This window comes from Centruroides sculpturatus, unplaced genomic scaffold (assembly GCF_000671375.1).
Source record: "Centruroides sculpturatus isolate CEXI.00-Female unplaced genomic scaffold, Cexi_2.0 scaffold12, whole genome shotgun sequence".
NCBI classification, from domain to species: Eukaryota; Metazoa; Arthropoda; class Arachnida; order Scorpiones; family Buthidae; genus Centruroides; species Centruroides sculpturatus.
Window position 1 is genome coordinate 344,563 of NW_019384438.1, and position 21,805 is coordinate 366,367.

The 21,805-nt window shown below is 34.7% G+C and overlaps 1 protein-coding gene across 1 annotated transcript in view; it reads right to left on the minus strand.

Moving 5' to 3' along the window:
* The window catches only part of LOC111620046 (glycogen debranching enzyme-like), a 76,241-nt gene that overhangs the window by 5,520 nt on the left and 48,916 nt on the right, over positions 1-21,805 (minus strand). The window contains exons 19-26 of the mRNA XM_023361891.1: positions 20,154-20,424; positions 19,581-19,714; positions 19,373-19,506; positions 19,094-19,275; positions 17,776-17,878; positions 17,469-17,694; positions 17,144-17,255; positions 12,039-12,174 (exon numbers count right to left, since the gene is read on the minus strand). Coding sequence (XP_023217659.1) covers positions 12,039-12,174; positions 17,144-17,255; positions 17,469-17,694; positions 17,776-17,878; positions 19,094-19,275; positions 19,373-19,506; positions 19,581-19,714; positions 20,154-20,424 — 1,298 coding nt within the window. The remainder of the gene's footprint in view (positions 1-12,038; positions 12,175-17,143; positions 17,256-17,468; positions 17,695-17,775; positions 17,879-19,093; positions 19,276-19,372; positions 19,507-19,580; positions 19,715-20,153; positions 20,425-21,805) is intronic.

Here is a 21,805-nt window from a genome sequence, read left to right on the forward strand (position 1 = left end):
TATAATATAATATATATATATTATATATGTAATATAACATTATATTGCATTTATAGTTATTTTTATGCATGAAATACAGCTAAAAAGGTAAAAAAAAGACTTTGTTTTGGGGTTAGGAACAAATTAATCCATATTATATAAACTGTTTGTTTGAGAACATGGTTTTTGAACTTAATTCATTCCTAAAAGTTCTTCGAAAACGAAAGGTTTGACTGTATTTGAGAATTAACTTAATACACGGGAAAAGTGTAGCATCACAACAAAAGAGAATAAAATTACCATCAACAAGTGCAACTGAATACATATATACTAGCTATATTCCCATAGGAAGATAGGTTATTTATCATCTAAATACAAATTTCATTCAGTATTGGGTAAAAATCAACTGATTATCCAGCTAATTAGATGTACAATAGGAAAAAACAGACAGACAGTTGTTCTAGCAAAGTAAAAGTGCTTGGCATAGTGCCCCAGGGTAACAAGTGAGATTATCCAAGAAAAAATTTGAAGATATCACTGGACATAGACACCACATTCACTCCTTGCTGTAAACAATAATTCTAAGGTATGCTATGTCTGATTGTAACTCTTTGTGAGGTAGTTGCATAGTATCTGCAGTGTGTAAATACAAACTGAAGTAAATGAATTTTTTCCCAATTAATTGTCAAGCATAGTCATTCTGTCTGAATCGATGTCTGAATCCACAATACCTTTCACCAAGGCATTTCAGAAAATTAAGCGAGGTTCTCAGACTAGCTACTGTTTGGCCAAGGTCACTTATGTCATCAAAAGACAAATGAAAACTATGGAAACATCACAAGTGTGTGTATATATATTAGGGTGTCCCTTAAATAGAGAAAAAAATGTTTTTTCGAATTTTTAAATGCATATCCCTTAATTCTTTTCAAATCACTAAGACTTACTTACATATGAAATACTGATCCCCTATGATGACGATAACCCATGCCAACTAAGCCTCAAAGTTTTTATAAAGTCATTTTTGACTATCACTCAACTACATCATTGTAATACATGACCAGATCATTGTAATATTAAATAATTGGGTAAATAAGGAAATCAGACAACAAAGAATAATATTTAAAATTTGTATGAATTATTATTGTGGATATTTTCTTTTCAATGTCTCCTTTTTACAGTCCAGATACAGTTTTCTGTGTTCTTGCATACAGCGTAAAAGAAATTGCTTCTGTTCTTCATCTGCGGTAATTAACCCATGAAAAGCTTTCACTAATTTAACTGCTCTTTCAGCTGTATCATTCACCGCCTTGAGAGAAAGAACATTTCTTTTAGCTTGCACAAAAGAAGCATTTTCTTCCCATGAAAAAACGCTTTTCTGAAGTAAACTGCTTTCAATTTTTAACCTAGTAAACAGATTTTTGCTCTTCCTAGACACAAAACAATCTAAGGTTTTTTTTTCCTGAAACAAAAAGTAGGTATAGTTTAAATAAGATATAATTAAAGTACAAACAAAACATGTAGTTCTACATAACATACAAAGAGCTGACTATTTCTTTCTTTTGATGGAATAAACCTTTTCCCAAAATCGGATATACTTTCTCGTTCCAAGTTAGCTACTATTTTCATCTTGATTGTTTCATCAACTAAGACAACTGACTCCTGTTTGTGCAACACCTCCTCTCCATAAGACACCAACCATCTTCTCTGGGACTGCAAGCTCTACGCGCAGCAGAGGATCATACTGATGGGCCTCAAATCTAACTATAGTTGGCCATGCTCTCACAACAGACTTCTGCAGGACCGTGACATTCTCAATGGGGTGAACACCTTCCTGAAGACGATGGCGGCCCTCGACCCATCCCATGTCCAGCATCAAACAAACGATGACTGAGTTCCCCTTCTAATGGACTTCATTCAACGGTAAGTTGTCACTCTTCATCTGGTAGATTATTTTGTACATGAAACCTGTCACTTGGTTACTGGCTGTATACTGTATCGCTATTCAGGTACTCCTACCTCACATCTTTATTGTGTATCTTAGGTAACTCCGCTCTCCCTGCTTTGTTACCGTAACTATCTTTTTTTTTTTTTATGTCACAGGATGTCAGCAAAATTGATGTTTGGGATACTCTGTTTGTATTATTATCGCATGGATCTCATATACCATTTCCTTTAGTATAATACCTGTGCATTACTGTTTGTTCTGTTTATTATTATATCAATGTTCAAGATCCACTTGTACTTTACAGCAATTATCTGTTGTAATTTTGTTTTCTCTGTCCATTTTCTGCATTTGTCACTTTGTGTTACAGTTTAATCATCCGTATCTTGCCCCACGCCTGCCCAGGCATGGGCTTCGTTCATCACTGTTAACGCGCGCACCTGCTTGTTCTTGTATGTATCACTTATTGTCATACCATAGTTGCACTGTATATCCACTGTATAGCCACTTCCATTTGTACCCATGTAACCATTTAATTGTGTTATCAATTTATTTACTTTCATTGTAACATTTTTTCTGTTTCAATAAAGTCCTGGTACGGCTGGTGACCTCTCTCTATCTTTCACAGTTTCATCTCCTTTGGCCTCTGCCGCAAATAGCTTTTCCTTCCATCTAACACCTTCTCACTTCTTTTCATCCCCTTTAAAGGAAATACTATTGAGTAATGCCTTCTAAACTTCCATATGTATATGTTTTGTCAACTAAATCATTGAATAATGATAATAAGACTATTTCTTCAGATAAGTACCACAAGTGTTGACAAAATGTGGTCAAATCTGCCTGGGAAATTAATTAGTCAACTTTTTTGTATTCTTTTAATGTTTTTAAAAAGCACAAATCTTGATGTGGCACCTGTACTGCTAAACTGCATCCAAGCCTGGGTTTTACATAAACTGTTACAATAAATAAGCAAACGTCTTGTAATGCTTGTTTGTCCTTGGTGTTCATTCTGAATTGAGACTGCAGCAAACATACTTTCAAAGAGTAAATAGCTCTATCCATCCAACTTGCTTGATGCATTGCACCCGGAGGCCTGATTTTAAATTTTTTTCTTTATCTCCTCCCAAAAACATGATAGATAACTCAACTAATTCACAATAATCATCTCTCACAATAGATTTTTGAAGTTCTCTCACATAAAAAGATAATAGTTGATCAATTTCCATGTCATAGAAATGTTGTTTTACAAAATCAATGCACATTTGTATGTTTGTAGAATCAATGTTTTCCAAGAGTCTTTAAATTTTTTGAATATCGGGGCTGTTAGTAACTTGGGGAATTTTTGTTTCAAACACACTTCTTAAAACTAGCTCATATATATGATGGTGACAAGCAAAGAGTAACAGCTCTCTAGCTTTTGTTCTAATAGCACACAAGCTCCATTTAAGCGACCCGTATTGGACGCTGCCGTGTCACAACACATTATTTGTACTTTGTCATTTAAATTCCAATCATACAGTGCATTTGAAACTGCTTTGGCTTGGTGTTTACCAGAAGAACTGTCCAGTATTGGTATGGCAAGTAGTTATTCCCTCTCTCCGAATGAAATAAGGATTGGTAGGTGCTCTTCTTTAGAACTTCTAACATTCAAGCCAGGTAACAATTTGCCATCCCAATGAACAGTGACTACTTCTGGCACATCATCCTGAAAATCTGATTTTTTGGCTTCTGTTCTGTCCTTCCTCACTTATATCCAAATCTGTTGAAGTGAAGATTTGTTGATTGAAAATTCATCAAAGCGAAGCCCTAGTGCTTCCACTGTAGCATGAAGATTATAAACAGAATTTCTAATGCTCAACTGGCATCTGTCTAAAGCTGCAACTAGTTTAGGCATAATGAAATCCTTTCTTCCTCTTTTTACACTCGCTTCAGATGACACAGTATTGGATTCCTGAGAAAAAAGCTCATCCAGACTATTGTCAGAGCTATGAGAACTGTCATATAGTTCCTGGAGTGGTGATAAATCATGCAATATTGAAGAAGTCGATGCAGCCTTCATAGAAATATTTTTGAGTCTTTTTCTCTCTACTTCTATTTTTCTTTGCCTTGCCCTTTCTTCTTTTTCAGCCAATTTTTTATCTACAGTCGACCCCGTATAAGATCATTGATTATTCCGTTTTATATGAATTCCATGTTGTACGAGTCACTTAGATTTTACAAATGCGTGTACCGGGCTGTGAACGGCTCACGTATTTGTAAAATTTAAGTGACTTGTACAACATGGAATTCATATAAAACGGAATAATCAATGATCTTATACGGGGGTCGACTGTACACCCACCAAGCAGCCTGGATGCCCCAGTTATCTCTGTTTCTGTGAGAATTTTTTTATCTTCCTCTATTACGAGAGGGCACTAAGTTTCAGCTACTAAGTAAGTGGTCTCTTTGAGCTCCAGAAAGTTGGGTTTTTGTGCGAAACTTTTGATTTTGAGTTACCACCTTGTACATATTGTCAAGCCTGTTAATTTTGGTATGTTAATAGCTTATTTATCTTAAATAAGGGGAAGTTAATTAGCATTAAATTTTGCATACTTGATTGGGTAGAGGGTGGGGGACGAAACTGACGGAGTGGCATTAGGGGGTTTGTCACAAGGTGTGATTATCTAAATGCTCTGTGAAGGGTGTAGCGGTTAGTTGGTTTTTAAAGGAGTTATCTGTGCTTAAAATTTTCCCATAGATTAACATTGCAAATTTTCAAATTTTTGAAATTTTTCGTCTGTAACTGACCATTACAACGTATTTTAACGAACTTAGTTATTTTTAACGTTCTTTTTAACAATTTTTCGCTGTTTTTGCCTTTTTTACTAGTTTTTCTCGTTTTAAGCTAGGATTTACAGCATGAGGACTATTTTGGGCATTTATTTAATTTAATTAACTCCCAAGAAAAGTGGAAACAATTCTCTGGTTTAAATCTTCCAAGGCAATAGGGCCAACTTTTGTTAGGCTAGTCCATAATCTCTTACTCTCTTGTTGATTGATCTTGCTGGGGGGTACACATTACATAATTGTCAGGACTGGGTATTGCTGTAACAGAAGTTGGGAAATTAGCTATTTCAGGTGTATTAGTGTCCAAGGACTTGGACTTTTCACTTCACATTTACAGGAGATAGTTCCTACATTCAGGCCAGACTATTCCACACAATTGACATGGATCTCTCTCAGAACTCTCACCCTGAGGTAGAAATTGCGCTGTTAGAAGACTCCATTTTGAAAGAGGCATCAAACTTTCTATAAAGGATCATGGAAATTTGTCCAGACACTCTTCGTTCCAGAACCAACAGGGAGGAGAGCAGCGAAATAAGAAACGCATCAACAAAACTATATGGATGTGTCCACCAACTTCATGGAGTTCTAAGGGAACTCCGAGCTAAATCGCCCATCATAGCACCAACTCTGGTACCCGAGAAGCTTACTTATGCGGACATAGCACAAATTAACTGTAGTCCAAGTGCTACAACCAAAAATATCAACAAGACACTTAACAACGAAGTAAACAGAGAGGGCCCAGGAGAGGGATGGCCCTTGTGTTATACACTAATCAGGATGAGGATGGAAAGAGTCTTAATAGAAAGGAAATAATTGCTACTCTCAGGGAAAGAATAAAGCCCCACAAGCTTGGGGTCAGCATAAAAGCCATTCATGAAATCAAGGGAGACGGAGTCTGCTTAAGAGTGGGATCTCATAAAGATGGGCACACCCTTAAAAAAGCTGTGAAAGCAGACCCACAACTGGCTACCAAGACTACAGCCAGAGTCTCTGAGGGACGACGTCCCAAAATCATAATGTTACATGTTCCCAACTATATTAAAGACGAAGAAATCACTAAAACACTCTTCGAACAAAATCAAATCTGGATGGGGATGACAAAAGAAGATTTCAAAGAGCAATGTAAAATAACAACAACACTAACTAGAGGAAAGGTGCATGAAAATTGTCGGCACGTCATATTGAGTGTCACTCCTAGTATTAGAAACATACTCATAAAAGAAAGGTATTTGGCATTGGCCTGGAGCCATGTCAAGGTAGACGATTTCATCTTGGTGTTGCGTTGTTTCAAGTGCTGCGGTTTTGGGCACTTTGCTCATGAATGTGGGAGCAAAATGAGGTGTAGCCACTGCACAAAGGAACATAAGTTTTCCGATTGTTCTGGTAAAGATTTCAAACCAATCTGCATTAACTGTATGATTTCAAACAAAAATCTTCCTATGGGGAAAAGATAATGCCTACGACCCAATCTGTCCCACATAATGCCTACACACCATAATGCCTACGACCCAATCTGTCCCACGACACAAAAAATAAAGACCAACATAATAAAAGTAACCAATTATGGGTACTAGCAACCAGTATATCCCACAAGTTTCAGCAGCTACCTCCAACATTGGGCATACCCAGTTAAAATCAAATTTACATCTCCTGCAAATAAATCTAGAGAAAAGCAAAGCTGCCACTTCCCAGCTCCTCTAAGATATTAGCACTATGGACATTGATCTAATGACTGTCCAAGAACCCTACCTGATAAGCAATAAACTTGCCCTACTAGGAAGCTACAAAGCCTATTATCTTTCAAGTCAGGACCGCACAAATGCTACCATAATAGTGGCAAATCCACATCTAGACGTCCAGTTTATCCCGAACCTAAGTACCAAGTTTATTACTACTGTGCATGTTCAAACCAGCCAGTTCTCACTTCATCTAGTGTCGGTCTACATCCCACCTACAGAAAACATCCAGGCTCCACTCCAGGACATAGGCCGTATTATTCAGTCTCTTTCCAACACCCCCTTCTACATTACTGGTGATTTCAATGCAAAATCACCCTTGTGGTTTGCACCAAGAGAAGATCCACGGGGTAAAGACCTCAGGGAGCTTATTGAAGAGCATAACTTATTTTCTACAAACACCAGCGACCTCCCAACATTTTCCACAACTCGAGGAAAGAGCTGGATAGATGTGTGTATCTGCAATACCCCATTATTGAACAAAGTCATCTATTGCTCTACTCTTGACAAGGAAAATCCTAGCGACCATAATTATATTTTGACGAAAATCGACCAATGTATTCCAACAGGCAACATAAAAATTACAAGAAGGACAAACTGGGATTTATATGAAGAGACTCTTAAAGCAACATGGGACCCAGGCCCCTTCTTTTACATTCAAACACCTGGAGACCTGGACCTTTTGATTGAAAAACTAACTTTTACTATGCTACAAGCACATAACTTCGCTACCAGAATAAAGGCCACTACCCGCAAAGTAATTTGGTGGAACTCGGCACTACAAGAAAAATAAAGAAGGTCAGAAAGCTCAAAAGGTACTTCCGTAGGGAGACTGATGTGAGAAAAAAAGAGGAAGCCAGGGAAAATTACACCAAAGAAAGAAAAGAATACAAGGACCTAATAAACAAAAGCAGGACAGAATCCTGGAAGGACTTTTGCTCAAACATTTGGGGTGATGATCCCTGGAAGGAGCCATTTTACATCGCATTCAAAAAGGCCAAAGTCTTTAACATACCAAATGCAATAATGAAGGAAAATGGAAGTTACACAGCCAACCTGGAAGAAACTTATGACTACATATTAAGTAGCATTTTTCCAGAGGACAACCAACATGAAGACACTGAAATTCATAAACAGGTCAGAGAAAGGAGCAAGTTAATCAACAACAACTCACTAGACAAGAACTTCACACCATCAGAGATAGGGAAACGCTTCAGACATATAAGCCGGAAAAATGCTCCCGGAATGGATTGTATCTCAGGAGACATGACAAAGAGGGCTTATCAGGCCATCCCCACTACATTTTTAGTGATTTACAACAAGTGTTTAGAATTAGGCTATTTCCCTAAGAAGTAGAAGGCAGCCCATATTAAATTAATTCCCAAAGGCAACATTGGTCAACAGATAAGGCTGCAAGACTTCCGGCCCATCTCATTGCTTTCTATTCTTGGAAAGGTGTTAGATGCTCTAATTGCAAGGAGGCTACAACATCATATGGAATCAAGGCATCTTTTCCACCCAAACCAGCATGGGTTTAGAAAAAACAGAAGTATGGGGACAGCCTTCTGCCAACTTATAGGGATCATTAAAGAAGCCAAACAGAAAGACATGCATACGTTAGCTGTTTCTATAGATTTCAAGGGAGCATTCGATTATGCATGGTGGCCAGCAATATTAGACTCCCTCAATAACAATAATTGCCCCAAGAACATCACTACTTTATTCAGGAGTTTTTTACAAGACAGAACAGCGTGTATTAAAACAAGCACAACTACACTCACAAAGGTAATAAGTAGAGGCTGCCCTCAGGGGTCTTGCTCTGGGCCCCTCTTGTGGCTGTTGGTCTATGATGGCCTCTTGAGGTTACAGGATAGTCAAACCTTCCAATGAAGCAATTCCTGATGCTGACATAGTTGGCTTTGCTGATGACACGCTGATTACAATGAAGCACAGGAACCAAAAGGTGCTGCAAGTTAACATGAATAATCTATTAAAGTCTGTCAATAGATGGGCCGAAAACAACAAGCTTAAATCAATATTGAAAAATGTAACTCAATAGTCTTTCCTAGAAAAAGACCCCTAGACAAGCATCCAGCTATCAAAATCAATGGCCAAAAGATCCAGACAAGTACCGAAATAAAATATCTTGGGATCCTGATAGATAAATCACTCACTTGGGATCCTCATATTCAGAACATCAAGAAAAAATGTATTAAACTTGCCCATTCTCTGCGTTCTATTTGTAAAAACCAATGGGGTATAAAACACCATACTAGCAGAACAATCTACGAGTGTGCTATTGAACCAGTGGTTCTCTATGGGGCTGAGGTATGGGGAAAGGCAGTCACCAAGCAACAGACTAAAAGAAACATCTTATCCATCCAACGAGCATGTCTGCTAACTGTAGCAAGAGCCTACAGAACAGCACCTACCAACGCACTCCAGATACTGGAAAACTTACCTCCCTTAGACCTCAAAATCCTGGAAACATACTGGAAGTTTCACCTTAGTAGAAATCCTAGTGGCCTCCTTAAAGAAATTGACCTTCCTATAAGTTTTTTTTTTTTTTTATGAAGTATCATCAAAAAAAAACATCAAAAATGACCTTCCTATAAGTATTAAAAACATAGCCGAGTATATCATTGAACACAAAATGGACTACACCTACAAGTACTACAAACTACACCCTGCCTGCAACCAGCATCCTATATACAATATCCACATCGCTACCCAAGAAAATTAACCACGGTTCAAAATCTTTATGGATGGGTCAAAGACACCAGAGGGCGAAGGGTGTTCTATGGTTATCATTGGACCAAATGAACGAAACATTTGGCAGATGAGTGGAAAACTAGAAGGACATTGTACAGTCAACCAAGCTGAGAGCTTTGCAATACTCAAGGCTCTCCAGTATGTAGACACTCATTTTAATAATGAAAATAAAACTTATGTGGAAATTCTTAGTGACAGCAAGACAGCCTTACTACAAGTCCACAAATTAAACACAAAACTGAACATCATTGCACAAACAGTAACACTTCTCCAGTGCCTATCTGTGAAAGGTCTTAAAATTTCTTTTACGTGGGTTAGGGGCCACTCTGGCATTGGGGGAAATGAGAGGGCTGACCTTCATGCAAAGAAGGCAGCACGATCATCAACGGAATCAGTGTTTGGAGAGCTCCACAGCTGTTGGCTTCATAAGGAACTTAAAAAACTTACTATTTCGGACTGCAAGCCAGATGGAACAGCGAATCTACAGGAAGAACTATCCATGATTTCCTGCCTGACATTGCAAGTAGACAAAGGATGGACTACTTCACCCTCGATTTCCACCTATCCCAAATCCTAACTGGGCATGGGAATTTCCGTGCCTACTTAAGATTTCTCCACAAAGGAGACGGAATATGTGACTGTGGTTCAGGGGAAGACGAAGATCCCCACCACATAATCTTCAGGTGCCCCAAGTTTAAGACACTAAGAAAGACCCTCACCGAGACTATACAGGTGTAGCCTCCATTGGCCTTGTGCTCCAAAAGACTTTTTCATGAGTAAGCAGACATTAAACGCTTTAAAAAATTTCATCGTGGGCACCGGGGTCACGGTACCTTCGTTCTAGGATTCTCTGGGCGTCCTAGCTGTCAGCTTCACTCGGAACACCCATTGCAACCTGGCCGAACTGGCTATTTGGGAATTCCAGTCTTGTTACCACTCCCACTGGGTCCTGGCCATGTTGGCCATCGGGGGACTCTTGTGTTGTGTTGTATACCCCTGTATTATGGCCAAGTTGGCAATCTGGGGTTCTTTGCATTGTTGCTCCCCATTGTAACCTGGCCAAGTTGGCTGTCAGGGGACTTTTCGTGTTTATTATTATTATTATTTATTTATTTATTTTTATTTTATTTATTTTTTTATTTTTATTTTTTCTTTTCTTTCATGTGTAACTTTGTGCTATTGTACTCCAGCACATTCCGGGTTGGTATTTTCAGCAGCTTGTGTCGGTTGCCCACGTGCATAGCTGTCAATTGCTCGCGTTCCCTGTCTCCCTAGAGGCAGTACCATGTGCGGGCTTATTTTCTGTATATATTTTGACCATACTGTTATCTGTGGACTATGTCCCATGTGTTGTAACTAAAGTATACTCAATAAATGGAACGCGANAGGAATTTCCTAACAATATGGCATGTATTCAATATAGTGGCCTTCTGTAGTGTGATGTATGTATTTCTACTCAATTGTAACGTTCCCAGGCTTTTGTGTAGCGTATGTGGTATCACACCTGTACAGGAGAGAACAACAGGTACAATAAGCACCCTTTCCATTCTCCACAGATGCCTTATTTCCTGGGCGAGTTCTGTGTACTTGCTAATTTTTTCAGTGCATGTGTTTTGTACATTGTGAGTGTTTGGAATGGCTATTTCAGGTTGATATTTTCAGCAGCTTGTGTTGGTTGCCCACATGCATAGCTGTCAATTGCTCATGTTCCCTGTCTCCCTAGAGGCAGTACCATGTGTGGGCTTATTTTTTGTATATATTTTGACCATACTGTTATCTGTAGACTATGCCCCAAGTGTTGTAACTAAAGTATACTCAATAAATGGAACGAGATGGCGCCATGGTTCCCACTTCACACTTTCCTATCATTCCTTACTTTTCTTCCCTCTACATCCTTCGTTTTCAAAGGCTATGCCATAAGGTTCGGCCTTCTAACACTTTTAAACATATCATATCTTCCTCTATTGTCATACATTCAAGAGCATCGGCATATGCGATATCAAATAAGTTATCTAAATCTACTTGAAAAGTTTTCTCACAGCACTTATAAACATCTTGAGTTTTCTTAATTTTTTTTTGCAACTCTCTCCAAACATGATAAAGTTCCACCAATTTCTTAATACAGTTAGGTATAGATTTTGTAGGTATTCTAGCTTTTTCCCAAAATATGATACATTCACGTATTCCCAGATTTGTACTTTCACTCACAGTTAATTTAACTTTGCAAATTTTAAAAAACAAAACTGTGAGTACTTGCCGATTTGACAGTAATTTTGCACCCGTGATTTGGTGGTTTATCTCTCCGACTAAGAAAATATGTTTTTTTAGCACTTCATAATTCCACTGACATCTTCGAAAAATAAAACTATATGTGTTAGTAGCCCGACAAGTTGTGTTAGAATGGTGAACAAAGCGAATATGCGCCACTTCTTTAGCACAACATGTATGGACATGACTCAATGCAACTCGGCATGGGTTCCAGTGATCAAAATGAGCTGAAATTTATTGTGCGAGTATTTAAGGGTAAAATAAACAAAACTAGGCCATATGTGTTAGAAAAAAAATATTCAAGACATAAGGGACACCCTAGTATATATATAATTCAATAGTTTTGGAAGCAATATTTCTTAAGACTTCTAGTTTGCTTCGATTTTCTGAGTCAAAATATATCACAAACTTTTGTTTTAAGTATATGAAATTTAAAGCATTGTATATTTATAATTATTATTATTATTATTTATTATTAATTAAATGAAAAACATAAGAAAAAGTTGTGAATTTACCTTGGAGTAGCAGGTTTTCCTTTATTTCCAGCTTTTTCAGAACTGCCCATTTTATCCATCCATGTACCACAGTTGTGTTCATTTCCTCCATAAACAAAACCAGTTTCAAGATTTACACCAATATTATTGTCAAAACCTAAAATGTATTTTAAAATAAACATTTACTGAAGATGAAAAAATAAATTAAATATTAAAACTTTTGAAATAAATGATATATGAATTTCTTAAATATAATGCTATATATTAATGACAAGTGATTATTTAAAATTAAAAAATTGTACAAAGTTTGAATTTACATTTCTTTATAATTGTCATTTTATGCAAACAAAACAGTGTGTCTGAAAATATGGGATCTTAAATGAAATCTAATTTAGTCATTCCTTTTTTTTTTCAAATTAAAAATATCTGATGACTTTAAATTTGGGGAGGAAGAAATAAATTTATACTACTCTTTGGCTAATAATATATCAACTAAATCTGAAAGTACTATGCAATGTCAATGATTGTCCCAATGTCTATGTTCTTGGCACCATTGCAGTCTGTGATGTCAATGGTAGAGAATCAAGGGAGCTATTAATATTGAATATAGAGACATCCTGAAATTGCCGATAGCAAATCAATATTTTTCTTTCATACCAGATACTTTTTGGTGTGATATCAATACTTTTCCTCAGATATCAGATCTGGTATCATTACATTTTTCACAGACTGGTGAGATCCAACTGAAATTGGATTTTGCAGCCGAATCCGAAACCAAAATCAGATTTGGATTTTAAAGTCAGTTTTGGCCAAAATCAAAACCAAATCTTTAACTATTTTTGGTTAAATTAAACTTTCATAGTAAATATTAATGACCAAAAATTAGTAAATTTATTACATCAAATTTCATTTTCAGAATCTATATATAGTATGATTAGTGTTCAGATTACTATTTATAAATAATTTGCCAATTATTTGAAAAACTTGAAAATATATTAAAATCTCAAATCAACTGATACAGTATTGGTAACATTTAGTTTATATTAGAAAATCAGTTTTAAAAATTTGTTAATAATAACTAATGAGAATAAAGCACGTTATTTATTTAAAATTAAAAAGTTTCAATAAAAAATACCATAGACTAAACAGCAATGACTGGCATGATTTCCAGTATATTGATCTTAATGTATAGAAACATTAAGATTGATACCAATATCAATACTTTAAAACTATTCATGACACCAGTATTAGTACATTTGTGGTATCTGGATATCCCTAATTGAATGGCAAAGTTTTCTCTGCAACAAATGCTGCTGAACAGTTTGTAGACATTTCTTGGTGTATGACAAGCCTTCATTTTTGTTTTAATGCTCAAGATGAAATGCTATGGTATGTAAGTACCATATGATACAAGTGCTGGTCTTCTCATTCATTTGTATAATGTTTTTCTCCAGATTCTTCATGTTGGTACAACCTTCTTCCTGCTGACAACAAATTCACAGCATTATATTTGCATTTCTTCAAACATGATTTACAATATTGTAGAAGGCTAAATCATCTTCCTGCTTTGCTTGAAATTCAACAGCCATAATTACAGGTCTCTTCTGCTGCAGCTAGATAATATTAGCAATTAAGAATGCAACAGAATTTAGCTCAGTGTTTCTCAAATGGGGGCGATATCGCCCTATGTGGGCATTTTTCCATGTTGAGGGGGCGATTAGTAACAATTTATATTTTGGGGGCAAAAAACAATTTTCTGGGTGATATAGTAAAACATTATATTAAGATTAATTAGATATTTTATTCGTTATATCATACAATAATTAAACAAATAACATTATACTAGTCACTAGTCTATTCAATGCAGTACGAATTTGGCATTAGCCTTGGCCCTCAGCATTGGAATTTTGAAGTAAAGGGGGCAATACTACATAATGGTTTTATTGAATGGGCGACGATTTGTTAGAGGTTGAGAAACACTGATTTAGCTGATATTGTTTATATTTATATCTATGCTGGGGATGGTTGATTAGATATAGCTTGCACAAGAAATTTCTGAATGGGTTGCCATTGTAATCATTTTATTCCCTATTATGACCTACCCACAAAACAAATTTCCAACCAATCTGATACATTCTTCTTGGTACTACAATTTCTATAAATAGCAGTGTATGTTCATAAAAATGTATATATTAAAATATAACTGATTGTTCAAATACTGTATTAATAACTTCATCAAATAAAATAAAGGTATTCCTTATGTGAGAAACCTGGGGCCACTGGGATGATCCCTAATGACCACTTACTCAGCAACAGTCTGTAAGGACCGCTCATGTTGTTGTACTGGATGGCTAAGAGGGTAAAAACAAGTGGGGAGGTCATGAAATCCGTAGACAGGTTATCAATGAGACAAGGTGAACACAAACAACACATTTATTAAACTACTAAGAGATTATACATATCGAAGGCAAAAACAGAAATGACATACGTATAATAATAACAGGAATCTGTTCTATATCTACATTCTATCCTAAACTAAAGAACAAGAGAGATACCTCACTAGGAGGGATGTGTTGGAGAGAGAGACAAAATTCTGTCAAGGCTTTATCTCATGGGATTCGATCTCGTCATATAGGGCATTAGTAGGATGCTCTGGTATCGGAGGTTCCTAATCGTAGTTTCCCTTGGATGTCGGTATGAAGCTGGTGTCCCTTGATGTCTGCTCGGTTATGTCCGATGTGGGGTATGCTCCATTGATCTCCGACTGTAGAAGTCTGCAGGGAGATGTCTGCTGAGGGTGTTTACCTGGCGGGGTCCTCTTCGGCTGTCTGCCCGGAGATGCAAGTTCGACCCCGTTTTATACTTATCTTGGAGGGGGCATCATGGGGGAAGAAAATCTGATGCAATCGCCAGCTCGACTTGTGTACAGCTGGGTTTATGTTATTGTCATCCTTTCCTTCCAATATTTGACATCTTCCCATCATAAATTTGTCAAACTCTGATTTATTGACTTCAGGTGACTCATGTCAGAATACAATTTACCTCATGACAGAATACGTCAGAACCTTAGTAAAATTCATTGCCTTATTTGGTCATTTAGATCGACTTCTCATCGGTTCACTCGGACTTAGAGGGAAGTACAGAGTTTTGTTTTACCCTTGCCAGTGACCTTTTGGTTACTCTCTGGACAGTAACAGGTGATTGTCGACGTTAATTGCCTACTTATCTGCACCTTATATTTACATTAGAATTGAACGATCCCCTGGTGTGAGAGGAGTCCTTCTTCAGAAGCTTAAAGTCACCTTTGAGGTTGACTCAGTGACGCAGCACACTGAGGGGTTAAAAGGTATACTCTTTACTTCACGAGAGTGGAAAAGAAAAAGGAAATAATGATAAAAATAAACTATACCAACATGTGAAAATTTACACTTGCGTCTGAATTCTCACACTTATATAACACAGTAGTTACATTCCAAAAAAGTGCCATGTTATGCAAATCCATACTGTACAAAACAAAGGACTAATGCAAAACATAGGATTAGGTTTTAAAAGTTAACAAAAGTATATTATTCTCTTTCATTACTAAGATAAATATGTTTATTGAAGTAATTGATAATTTATTTCCAATCAATAATTAATTAACAGTCACAATTAATGCTACTGTATTACAGTTAATATTACTTTTAGTTAAACAATGGTTTTTTTCTTTTTACAAAGTATTGTAATCATCAAAGCTGTTTTGTTGTTCATCATCAAAAGTATCAGCAACATTTTCATATTTTTTTATTTTTATGGAAGAAAAATATGTTATTAATTAATTGAAAATTTGGTCTAGTGAATTGCATTTGTTCATTCCAGTATTGAGCAACTTTTTTCCAGAATTTGTGTTCAAATATCAAATTGTTCACGTACCAAGATACTGTTGTAGTTATTTCATCATTTTTATGAATGAAGTAATCATTTGTAGGTAAGTAATACCTATGGTTAAAAAAAGTTTAATAACACTTACCTAAAAATGTTTAAATAAACTTTACCAAAAACAAAGATTAATCTATAAAAAGAAAACACAGTAAAAGTCTTAAGGGCTAAAGTCTGAAGGCAATGATAATGACACCTGATTCATACAAAAGTTAGGACTAGAAATAAAAAATTACACTATCAGTTTTCATTAAAGTATACCTGATGAAAAGCACAAAATAATTTGAAAATGTCGATATTCTAAAATCTGTGGGCAAATGTTAGACAACACGCATGCTTACTTAAATTTAAAAAAAATATCAAATAAACTTTACACTTAAAAATTGTGAAAGTTTGTATGGAGGATTTCCAAAACAGTGTTGCAGAAATACCATGTTGTATGAGGGATACCAGTATCTTAAAATTAAATAAATTTGATATCAAATTAACAAGCATTAATAAATTTATTAAGTCTCATCTAAAACCCTTTTAACAATTTGAATAGTCTTGAACAAGTAATATAAATTCAATTAATTTATCACAAGCATGTTACAATGGCTTCCATCTTCAGAAAAAAAAAAAATTTTTAAAGTAAAAGGGAATTTATTTATGATGCAATAATTATGAATTTATGACAAATGATCTAATAGACCATTACAGTCAGGCATGTGAGCAGAGTGATCAAGATGTTTACCTACCATTTTGGAAAACACCAAAATGAATCTGTGCAAACAAATCATGAGTTTTTCATGAATGGTCTGTCCCACTTATGTAATCTTTGTCCCTCATCACCCACCTTACTGTGGGCTTAGCCAAACCCACAATGTGAATGGAGAAAAGGCCAATTTAGTGCTAACAAGGTGAGGAAAAAGATGAAAATCAAGTAACACATTTTCCAGTACATTTAAATTTAAATATCAGTTATCACTATTTTTCATTTATTCACTAGCAAATTTATTTTTGAATCACCAATTTGTATGAAGAGATTAAAGCTTTAATAAATAAAAAATGATGATAAAATATTTATTTATACTGCAAGAAAAATCATATATGAACAAACTAATTTGAAAGAAACATTTAAGAGATTCTCAGCAATTTTAGATAAAATTTTATTTTAATAAGATGCTAAGATATTTATAAAAAAAATGTATAAATTTAATAAAGCATACCTTCATGTTTCATTTGCATATCTAATTGATAACCTGCATTTCGTTCACGAAATATTACTCCCTCAAAATGCCTTTGGAGAGCTTCTTGCATGACAATATGTAACTCCTGTTCCTGTAATAATGTATATGAATACATATAATTTAATTTTATATTAAAAAGTTTTTCATTCAATTTAACAAATCCATCTAACTGTAAATTATTTAAAATTTTCTATTTAATTACACCAAAATGATAAAATTTTACCTTTACAACAAGCTAATAAATAAGTAATGGTTAGTTTTATATTTGAAATTCTTTGTTATAAAAAAAATTTAATATAATTACTTCATAACCTGCTTCTTTTGGTACAGCGTCATCTGTTGGAAATAATCTCCAAACTTTGTCTTTGATTATGTTATAGCCATCAGGTGCTATATTGCAATATTCCTGAATACATTGTAGCCACCACCAAACAGCATCTCTACAATTAAATCTTGCATTTACTCCTCTATCAAGCAAATTTGGAATGAGACCATGACGAAGACATCCAGCATAAGCTAAAATAATATATCTAAAAAATAATTTTAAAAATTTTAACAAAAAACTATAATTAACTGAACTTATTTTTATTGCAAAAATTAAGATTTATAACCTTGCTTCTTGAAATCTTCCAGGAATTAAAAAGAGACCCCTAAGTGCAATGAAAGTATCACGCCCCCAGTTTCTTGCATAACCAGTTGAAAAATGAGGTAGTCCTTTAATGTATTTAAACTAAAATTAATCATTAAATAATATACTGAATTAAAATTATAATACTGAATTAAAAATACATTAAACACTAAGTAATTAAATTCTGAATGTTAAATTAAATACTAATTTACTACTATAATGTGAATTTTACATTTAAAAATTAAGTGAGAAATGAGTTAACAATTTTTATTTAAACTTTCTAAATTAATTCCCTATTATTTAAGAATTTCATAAAATCCTTAAATAATAAGGAATTAATTTAAGAAATTTATTAAATAATGTTTTTTTTTTTTTGTGTTTTGTTTTTCACATCTATATATATATAACCCATTGAACGGGCATCTGTCCACGTAATGGTATGCCAAAAACAGGCACTAGAGGTGCCCTAGCAAAGATTTTAAATTAACAAATTATTTTTATTTGTAATAGAAATTTATTATTGATATGAATTTATTATTTATACCACAGAATGGTATAAATAATTATTATATGCCTTGATTAACCTTGCGCTGCATGTTTACAACAACCCCTTACTCAGTGAACGTCATGCAATGACTCGGGAAATTTGTTGAAAAAATGGCAGATACACTTAAAATCGAGGTTTACAAGCGAAGGTAAATAAACAAATTAAACTATTTTAAAGTATTTATAGAATGTTTAATAGGTAGAAATATAGATCCGTATGGCACGATTGGGATGGTAAGATTTACCCTCCAAATGAAGGGGTGGTGACTCCTCTCTGTGCGAACAATAAATGTCTAATGAACCATACCCCTATGCACGACCCTTCCCGAGATATAGCCCTCCAAAAATTATTCTACGAGTCACATGACCACCTGTTTGCCACAACTTACCCTGTGAATGAGCGGGTCTGTGACCCCTCGAGTGTACGCTAATTTTTTTTTCGTGTGGTAGGCTCCCTTTTGATCACGGTGTCACATGACTGGGAATGATGTAGGCAAATTTTCAGGGGCTTATATCTCACGAAGGGTCTTGCATAGGGGTGTGGTTCATTTGACTTTATTGTTCGCACAAGGGTGCTACGGTTTGGGGGGGATTGCCACCCCTTCATTTGGAGGGTAAATCTTACCATTGGCACTTTAACGGAGCTGTAGAGCATATTAATAGGATCAAAAAAGTCAAAGGAACCGTGCCTCATGGAAATTTGTAAAGAACGCCCACTAGGGAGTGTCCCAGCTACTAGTTTAATATATAGATACCTGCAGCAAGCGTAACACAACTTTGTTGTTTGAGCCCAGTCTCTTCATCAACAGTTGATGGTGGTTGTGGTGGTGAGAGAGAAGGAGATAATTGGGGTAAAGGTGAACTTTTAACACAACCTCCCAAAATTACTGAAGCTAATGCTAAAGCTTTTACAAAAGTTGATCCTTCAGCTATAAATCTGTAAAGATTTAATTAAGAGTAAGTATGTGTATTTTTAATAAATGTAATTTTATTCTACTGTAAAATCTAAGAATTGAACATTTAAATTAACATACTCAGACATATTTCTCCAGATGACAGAAAGAAGGACATTATATGCTCCAGTTACTATTGTATCAAAGTATGATGGAATTAAATAACGTGGTATTTGACTAAGAAAATGAAACACTTTTTCAAACCACTTTCCGAGCTGAAAACAACATTATACACATTAGTATATAATAATTGATTTCTTGAAAAAAAATATGTAAAAATTTCCATTACTTCTTTTGTTGAAGGATGTTGCATTAATCGATTAGCCACATAAGATGGTAACCAATCACCTTGTCTTAAGTTATCACAGAAAGGATGTCCAAGATCATTATGAAGATGTATAGTAGATAATTCACTCATAATACCTAAATTATTATTATTTAAAATGTAAGATGTTTGTTGAACTTTAAATCAAAAAATTAAAATACTAGTAATTAACCATTTACATTTCTATTCATATGATAAAAAATTAAAGTAATTTCTCAATAATTTTAATACTGTTAATTTTAAAATACTGAGTTTTGCTGAATGTCTGAAGAAGAGAGAGGGTTACAGAAACATGGACAAACTGGGACAAAAGGAAAGGAGGAGTAAAAATATATGTTTGAATTTCTTCTAAATTTCTTCAAAAATATATTCTTTACATATATCTTAGCAAGTACAAAAGGATATAAATATTTTATTATTAATTGGAATAAATTAAATTTTCAGCATTTTTAAACAATTAACACTTATTTATAGTTAGTTAATTCTTACAATAAAAAAATATATATAGATTAATACATGTTTAGTTTATATACAAACCTTGCAAACCGCAGTAAATAAGATTCCCATAATTAGGAATATGGTATGTTCCTCCACCTTTCCCATCATCTCTTTCTTCAGGATCACATCTAAATAATACTCTATTTAAATCAGCTAGAGATAATCTGGATACTACAGATTCAAAATCATCTCCTTGAGGTCTAATATGAGTACCACTGTATGACCTCATCCGGTATCCAAATTGTGCAACTGATGTTCTTATTTTCAATATAGCTGCTCGAGCCACTGCATTTAAAGATACTCTAAAAATCAAAAGAAGATTAAACAAGTTTTAATAATTTAAATAAAAAATTAATTTGAATCTAAAATTTTAATTCTGTTAAAAATAGTATACATATGATACACTTTGGATTACATGGATTTTAATATGTATAATACAATTTTAACTATAAAAATGTTTATTTTATTTAACTGCAACCATGAAAATGTATGGTTTTATTACTACTTATTCCAACAATAGAATTTATACTGTTTCTCCTTTTCTATACAAGTCTTTGGATGTGTGAGATCCAGAATTTGTGTAACGAAAATCACACTCTTTTATTAACAAAAATGTTAATCAATTTACTTTCGTTTATGTAACGAATTAGAAAAAAAACGATCTTAGCCAGGAATGTGTAAACCTTCCTGTCATAACTATCAACATCTACTGTTCTCTGCAGAACTTGCAGCTCATCTTGCAGAAAAGTTTATAGTTAACATCCAACTTTCGTCACTTGTTTTAAGTCCCTGGGTAAGTACCTATAACCTTTATCTCATGAACATCCGATCACGTGGTGTAAATTCCCCACAAAAAGCTATAAAAGACAGTTCTTACCCCCTCTTGGGGGAGTCTCTTAACGAACGCCAGACCGACGACATCACGCTGATTCTCCGAACCCGCCGAATTCCGATCTACGAGTGTCGATATCAAATCATCAAAGTCATGAACATATATTTTGTGCCTCAGTTGGATTAAAACCACCTTTCCTTAGACATTTATGTGCCTACATTGACTTAATCGTCTAGGAACTCTACAAAGAGGCATGAAAAAGTGTGTAAACTCTCCCTCTCTAGCATATTAGGCGGTTTAGAAACGCAATTTGTGTAGTCTTTTGTCTAATTCGCTTATTTTAATAAATTGTTGTTATATTTGTTATAAATGGTAGACTCCTTTACTCGATCACGCCCTTCACCTTATCGTTGACCCCAAAATTCTCTCCCTTCACTCGCCTGACTTGTCATCCTGACTAGTGACGCAAACCGGGAGACCTCTGACCTCCCCGCTGGTTGATGGGGTAAATAATTTTCCTTTCAGTACATAATTAATATTAATATTCCCAGATTCATCAATGGAATATGTAAATAGTAAATCAGTAATCAATTTTTGAGAGATAATTCATTTAATGATTCAATTATTGTAAATGATAAAAATCAACCCCACTATCAAAATGCAATCTAAGCAAAATTTTAAAATTTAGTCTATGACAAGAATTCATATAACTCATTTTTTTATTATACACTTTGTATAAATTTTTTTTTAATGTAATATTCAAATGTTAAGACATGTTTTAAAAAGTGCTAAAAAGTGTTTTGCTTCTACACTAAAATTAAGTATTTAACTAGCAAGGGCTTATAGAAGTAGATTATAT